The 8,335-nt window shown below is 34.7% G+C and overlaps 1 protein-coding gene across 1 annotated transcript in view; it reads right to left on the bottom strand.

Moving 5' to 3' along the window:
* Window positions 1–221: 221 nt before the first annotated feature.
* Window positions 222–8,335, bottom strand: part of LOC116267849 (pentatricopeptide repeat-containing protein At3g29230-like) — a 9,352-nt gene continuing 1,238 nt past the window's right edge. The window contains exons 3-5 of the mRNA XM_031649776.1: window positions 7,412–7,448; window positions 2,063–2,354; window positions 222–540 (exon numbers count right to left, since the gene is read on the bottom strand). Coding sequence (XP_031505636.1) covers window positions 222–540; window positions 2,063–2,354; window positions 7,412–7,448 — 648 coding nt within the window. The remainder of the gene's footprint in view (window positions 541–2,062; window positions 2,355–7,411; window positions 7,449–8,335) is intronic.

The raw sequence follows: 8,335 nt of genomic DNA, 5'->3' as shown, positions 1-8,335 counted from the left end.
CTGTAACAATTACACATAATTAATTATCAAAATGTGCTTAAAGTTCAAACATATGTAATATGTATAATATAATAAACTTACTAGGAGTTTCATAAAACGACTGCGATCATATACATCTTGCATACATGTGGACTGCATGCAGGTCTCAACTGCACCATTTGTATACAAATATAATCAACTTGTTGAGGATGATTTTCTTGATTGATTTTCCTAATCCTACCTCATTTCTCCAGTGCGCTTTTTGTCCTATGCAAACTCCTATCTGGTTTCCTTTTAAAAGTAGTGACCGCTAGACTAGTGCCCTTGCATTTGACAACCTTCACCCCTCCATTATCGAATACCATATTAGCAAAACCATGGCACTTCTTCTTCGAGGGGTCTAGGGTGATGGGACCTCCAGCTTCTGGCTGACTTTTCATTATCACTATGGTATCACAACATAGATTTGAAACGTTCCCCATATCTATGTTTGCCAACTGCATCATGTATTCATAAGTCTGGTTGTTTCTTGCTACCAGGTCTGCAACATACGTTAGTATCCTGCATAGATGCTGGTAACGGGACAGGCTATAGGACTGTTGACCATCCACACGATGGAATTTCGTAAGAAATTTCATTAAGTCAATCTTTACATTTTTTGTCTATCTACGTAGAATGTATCTCTCTGGCAATTCCCGAATGTTCTCTCGATCGAGAGTCTTTAGAGTATGGCAACTAGATTGTTGTTCATGTAATTATATGTCATAGTTAGTCGCTTGAATGGTTCTTCCTTAAACAACTCAAAGGCATTTAGTGTGCACAGCATTGCAACTTGCTCAAGGATGTTCATACCCAATCATTGAGGGCAACAAACAAATGCTTTGATGTCATCTTCAAGCTCATGGTCTCTAAGACCATCCAAAAAAAATATTATAGTGTTCCTTGAAACGACATATTTGTAAGCAAGAGTACAATCTCTTTTTCAATGCAATGTGCATGCTCTCTACTCTCTGTGTGCTAATCTGCCTACACAAAAGTATTGTCTTTCATATGCCAACGTCCACTTTTCTTTGTCCTTATACAATTTTTGAAGCCATGTATTTTTTTGTAGGTTATGTGCATCAATCATTTCTGTCCACATACATTCAAACATCTCACCATCTTTGCACTTAAGGACACAATTTACAAAACACTCCTTAAAACCAGTTTTTTGTTTCTTTATATGCCCTATATTCTTCGCCGTGCTTCGGAATATATGCCACAAACACAAATGATGGTGGGCTTCTGGCCATATGAGGGACACTACAGCTGCTATTGCACTGTCACCATCCGTCAGTACAACTTTGGGGTGGTTCGCATTCATGGCCTCAGTAAATACTTTGAAAAGCACTCAAATGTCTCAGTAGTCTGATCAAAGCAGAATGCACAGCCAAAAATGCAACTACTACAGTGATGGTTCACCCCCACAAACTGAGCAAACTGCCACCCATAGGTTTTGACCTTGATTGTTGTGTCAAAAATAAGTACATCGCTGAAGCATCCATAATCTAACCTAGATCTCAAATCTGCCCAAAAGATATTTTTATCCTAACCATCCTCATACATCTCAATGATGTTGTAGAAACCGGTGTCTTTGCTTAAACTTTTCTGAATGGACTCGAACAATGCCATAATTTCTCCTCTTTAATCGTTTTTGTCCTCTTCCTCCTCAGGTGGATTCTATGATCCATATGTTTGAATGGAACATTCTCACAACCATCTTCTACTTTGACAAACAAGTCATATGCCTTGGTGGTATACCTACACTATCAACCAGCTCGCTTATTTTGGCATGCGACGATGACATTTCCTGATGCAACCTCAACATATGGCTTATGCGAGAAGGAGCCAATGGATGGTTGTGAGTACAATATTTTTCATTCAGATGCCTTTCCAACTCCAAATTGGCAGCACAACCACACCTTGTATCAATCTTGTGCTTGGTTAAACATGTTACTGATCTCTTCCATCTTTGTTTCGAACAGACATATGACTTTTGCACGACCATGCCCTGTGCATTTCTCTCTATCCTACCCTTCCTTACACTGAACTCGTGATGAAGAGCATAAGAATTACAAAAACTGTTGTTGCGTCCTCCATATCGAACTCCATTACTACAGTAGGAGCATGTTGTTCAGGATCTTTTATCTCAAACTCCATTCCTGCAATAGGAAAATCCAATCCTAGAGTAGGACCACGTTCTTCCGTATCATCAGTCTCAAACTCTATTTCTACAGAAGGAGCATGTTCTTCGGGATACTTCATTTCCATGCAGAAGGACTCAATCTCTTGTTCATCACCATCCGATGATGTAGATATTTCATACACTGTGCCATCTACAATACATAGAGTCGATAGAAAGTAAATAACATTTTAACATTATCTCTTTATCTCATTATCATTCCTAGCCTTTGTGGTGGACTCGTTGTTATCTCATTACTTCGTAACCATTCCTTTCGTTACATGTGCATTATCTAGTCTCCGTCTACTTTTCACCTACTTTGTACACGTGCCATTCTATTGATCAATCACAAGATGAATAGTTACAAAATATAATGAAATAAACTGGGATGCATAATATATTCCCCGATGTCATTATCTTGCACATTCATTAGGCCATGATTTCATTATCTTAAGCAAACTATCTCAAAGCCATTACATCGTAACATTATCCACAACATGAACTCGGTTGCACTCATTATTTTGTCTGGAACATTATGTATCACATGAACTGGGATGCACTTTTTACCTGTTGCATTGACATTTTTTTTATTTTTGAGCTCTGCCATCACCTTCGCCTTCAATACCTCATGAACTGTTCCTACAATTTTTTTGAATATCCAACAGTAAAAAAGAAGCCCTGCAGAAGCCATTGCCTTTGTCATTTTAACATTCACAAACAAAAAACTACAATGAAGCCGTTGTAAACTCACTGTCCTTTCCTTTTGTTTTTATTCCATCCATTTGTGCTTTAAGGCCAAGCTTTCTTCACCAGCAACCTCCTCTCTCACTTCTTCCTCCAGCGGGGACCCCTCTCTCTTATTTTTCTTCTTCCTGACCATCTTCCTTCCTTTGTGTGAAAGAATGCATGTGGCGTGAAGGTTGAGTACGTATATGCTATGTCCATGCAATGCAAGGGCGTTCATGTAAATACACACAGTACATTTTTTGGCAGAAAAGTCATTTGTGGATACATATACGTAGTACGGACTACCCTATAAGGACATTTAATTAAGTATGGACATGTACATTTTCATTCACTATAAATCAATATTGGAAATTTACATATACATATTAGGGTCCATCGTCCATGTACGCTTATTGCGAATGCCGAGATGGCGCACGTAACTCATTCTCGTCTATTTCGACAAGGGAAGGGTGCCTGGCAACTTGTGTGGCTGCATTCAATTGGGAGGGCTCCACCTTGCAGATCTTGCAGGACCTCAACCATTAACACATGCATGTCATATTGCTGTGACAGCTGCCGCACTCATGCTCTTGCTATCCGTCTTTGTTCACTGTGAGGCCCTTCTCTTCTTGTTCCTGGATTACTGGCTCATCAAAATGCTTCTGTCCTCCAGATGAAGGAAGGTGACTCTCTCGCTCTCTTTTCTGTTCTAGTTTTGTACCGTGTTTTTGTTGCCTTGGTCTTTTTGTTCTCTGTATTGGCTTTTATTTTTGTGTGGACTGTTCCAATTCCCTTAGGCTGGTGATTCCCTCTAACACATGGTTGGAGGTGCCCCTCATTTGGTGTTTTCTGTCATTATAGAAGAATCCTCTCTCTCTCTCTCTCTATCTCTCTCTCTCTTTCCCTCTTTGTCTGGCGCATACAAACAAAAGCATATTCAGTTCATTGAGAAACGTCTGTAGAAGGATTCATTGTTTAGCTGAGGTTATATATATATGATGTAGGATTAAAGGACATTGATAGGAAAGGTAACCGATCGAGACACCCTTCTTCACTCATGTCCTTGTTGAGTGTTACACTTCTTTCTCTATTTCCTTGATGATTACTTCTTGCCTCTCACAATTCCATCCATATCATGTAATTAAATATCGCATCCAGTTATACTACTATCATTCTTTGCTCACAACTTGTTTCCTCTTGAGCGTTCCCCCTCAACCGAAGGTCTTAGCTGTTGTGATAATTTCTACGAGTTGATTGATGAATAAACTAACTGTCGTTTTTAACTTATATGCAATTTCTAGATTGAGACAGAAGTACTTCATTAACCAAACAATGATGTACTTGTCAAAATTCTGGTTGACATGCCCTCACATCTATCCATGCTTTTATTTCAAGCTAACAATTTAGCTTCCATTCTTTTCAACACAGTATCACACATTCATATATGTCTGTGTGTGTGTTATGAAAGTAATAACATTATTATATGATGTCTTTTGGTATTACAATTGCAAATCAAATTATATTTGCTATTTAATAGAATGCATGGTTTCTTAAGAAAATAGATTGTCTTGTTAATAAAAGTTATCTAAATACTATATGAATCTTTGCTTCATATTATGGCTATCATTCTCACATATCAGAATGCATACTCAAAAGTTTATCTCCTGCATTGAAAATTGAACTACAGCTATCATTTTCAGCACAGCGATAAACTGTACAGGTTAACAGTTTCTTTCTTGTACAATTTTATTGTAGTTCACTATTCCCAGCTCATCAAAGTTGATGCTGATGATAGTTCATCACACAATCTTGCTACAAGTAAACAAATGAAAGGAGAACAACGGAAACCATAATCTATAGGGTGCATCTAAAACATGTTTAGTAAGTTTTTCTTTAATTTGCAGCACTGTGTGCATGTGTATGGTTTGAGCATTTTGTTTCACCGGATTTTCATGATCTTTATTAATCTTAATGAAGTTCATCCATTATAATGATGCCTAAAATTGTAAAGTACCACAACATTTGTCTAATGATTCTTTTGGATTTTTCAACTAGGTCAAGCTCAACATTTGAATCAGTTACGGTGAATCTTATCTTGTGCATGTGTTGTGCGTTTGTAGGCTAGAAGTGAGCTTGAATGTAGTGGCAGATTATTGTGAGATTAATAGTAAGTACTTTTATGTTGATCATTTTTAGTAGTAAAGTTCTGGAATAAGTTTTAGAGTGCAAACAGCCAGTCTAATTTTTTGTTTTCTGAAATATCACTATTTTGTCTGTGTTTATTCATGAAATTGTTAAATCTCTATAGGAAGTCATAAAGATTTTCCAGCAAATCTAAGTACAACATGGTTAAGGTGTATGAGATTATTAAATAGTGCCTTTATGGTGGGCCCCATTTTCTGGAACTAATTCTAGAAGCTAATTTATTTTCTCCCTTTGTTAGTTACTCTAAGGAAACCGAAGAAACTTGAATTATTATTTTAAAGAAAAATAAGACAAATAAAATTTAAGTTTAAACATTTTAAATGTTTATTATGGATTTAATTATTATGGTGATATATTGGTGTGCAGTTCTCCCTTCAACATTCTATGTTTGGAAAAAAATATCTCTAAAAAAGGATAGTGACCCAACCTACCCCTCTGCAGGCATTTTCTTGACACAGAATTTTGCAAAAAATAGACTTTTCAAATGGATACATGTCAGACAAGAAACGAGGTTTTGTTGGTCACTGAATTTTTTTATTCCATAAGTGGGATAATTGTCTGTATGGCTATATGCTGGAATTTTTGTGTATGAAGCCTTACTATTTTTAGTAAAATTGGGCTATAAAGGGACAAATATTCCTATTGATAATCTTGATATATATGATCTGGGATTCAGCCTTTCATTTCTTCTTGCATAAAAGAAGATGTATTCCTTTATCATTTCCATTTGTAAACAAGTTAATTGAGGATTAATAGTGTATATTCGATGGGCTTATGAAAGTGGGTACCACACATATATATTTGCCTTGAATACATGAGCATGCTTTCCGTTTATTTAGTCATAATATGAAGTGTTAGAATATGGCATGGTGCTTACATATAGGCATGTATACTTTCTATGGAAAATAGGGCATAATTATTATCAATGATGAATCGCTACTTACTATTTCAAATAGGCTTACGCAAACTGGAAAATTATTTGAATGCTTTCAATTTTTGTGTGTGCAAGTGAGTGTAAGGGAGCTCAATGATGTTGTCTGCTAGATGTTGCTAGATAGTTAAAATTTAAAAATTTGTCTCTAGAAAATAGTACGGTGGTGGCTTTACCAACAATTATGGTGTCTCTTTAGTGATGAATTTCTAAATTTTAGTAATCCAACAACTCTTTGCATATGTAAAATTGACCCATATATGTGAATGCTTGTGTATATGTGTCTATATATACATATAATCATCATCATCATCATCATAACAATCATAATAATAATGTATATTAGAATGTAATCTCAAAAGAGGCATGTGAATTGTTTCCCAAGCAAGTAACTAGAAATTGTACTACTAATCTTTCTTTCAATTGGGCTGCATGTGGTGTGCATATATAGCTCCCTACCTTCTTTATGAGAATGCACCCAATTCTTTTCCTACAATATATTTGAGGAAATACTATCCAAGCAATCTCCAGGATGTGGTGGAATAGAATAAAGTAGTTTTGCTTGTATAATAGCTAGTACTGTGATAGTTTAGCTCCAAAGTTGAACCCTTGTAGGTCATTTGAATGTTGTCTATTGGGTCCTGTCCACTACACTATTGTTCTGTCCTCATGGACAATTATGTTCTTTGCCTACAGTTTGATGGTTTAGGAACAAAACATTAAGTTCCTCTTGTCTAGCATTATTTTCACATATGTTTGTTTTGCCCGTCCTGTCTAGTATTTGTTTCTATTCTATCTGATCTATCTATTATGTTTAATTTGTCTATTCTATCCAATGTTTCTTTCTTTTATGGTCTGTTTTATCTATTTATGTTTGGTTTGATCTGTCTGTTCTATATGGTGCTTGTGTATTCTATGATTAGTTATGCTTGTTATATATGTTATGTCTGCTGTTTGATAATAAGAATACATTATTTTTTTAACATGTTATATCAAAATAAGTATAAAATTTGTAACAACATGTTATATGCAATCAATACATTCGATAACACAATCCATTATATTATAGCAAAATCAAGTCTTTCAATAGATTCATATATATAACAAAAACATCATTACTCATAAATGTCCAAACATTTATTTAGTCACCAATATCAAGTAAAATTGCAAAACATCAAAACATAAATAGTTTAAAATGTTCAACTATTGTAAGCATGTATTGGAGAACAATGACACAAAAATAGATATAAAAATTTAACAACACTAGGACTATTATAAATACAAAAATAACTATGAAAACATGCTGGATAACTAGTTGTCTATCACACACACTACTCTTCCTATTTAACCATGTAATACTTGAGAAAGGACATGACCATCTGGTTCCTGCATTTTAGAAATTAAAAAGATGAACAAACAATTAGATTGTCACCATTGAGTATTAAAATAATTAAGTATAACTAAGTCAACAACATATAATATAATGAAAATGTTAACAATGAGTATCTTACTTGAAACATAATCATTCAACATTATAGAACCTTACGGAGTTCATTGTTGTGACCATGTATTTATGTTTGTTCAGTATTTTTATTATCATTTATAATTCACTTACTTCACTATCATTTATATCATCAAGAGGAAATTGTTCAGCATTTAGATTGTGGTTGATTTATAAAATTATGAAGAACACATGATGGTTGTATAATTTGAACTTGAGTGGTTATTGGATACGACATAGTTCTCCAAATCAAAATCTTGCCTTAAGCAAACGAAATGATCTCTTGACAGTAGTATGCAAAGATGAGTGTCTATGGTTGTACAAATATTCTTTTGTCTAAATTTGCCTTGATCCAAAACATTAATCTGTGATAGGTGGTATCGACATCTTCTATATGGATTTAATAATCTGACAATATTTGGATATCTAGCATCGACATATTTATTTCATAATTAACAGTACATGTTATGTCACCCGAACAATTAAATTGATCATAGTAAATTTAAACCATTGATATTTATTTTCTTAGCATGTGAAACTTCTAATGAATGAAGATTATCTTCTAGTGCACTTCATAATACTTTTGCATCAGTTGTACTTCTTTAATTGCATTTCTTCAGACATATACTAGAATGTGTGTACTATCTATTGCTCTTAAACAATCCTATTGATACATAATGTGTTAGTAATCTAAACATTTTACTACAAATAAAAAGTTTGACTATGAATATCTATTGTGAATGGAGTTGTTTACAATGGCGGAGCCACCTTG

Source organism: Nymphaea colorata, unplaced genomic scaffold (assembly GCF_008831285.2).
Source record: "Nymphaea colorata isolate Beijing-Zhang1983 unplaced genomic scaffold, ASM883128v2 scaffold0001, whole genome shotgun sequence".
In the NCBI taxonomy this organism is placed as follows: Eukaryota; Viridiplantae; Streptophyta; class Magnoliopsida; order Nymphaeales; family Nymphaeaceae; genus Nymphaea; species Nymphaea colorata.
The sequence above is the reverse complement of the archived record's forward strand: the minus strand, read 5'-3'. Positions and strand labels throughout refer to the sequence as shown.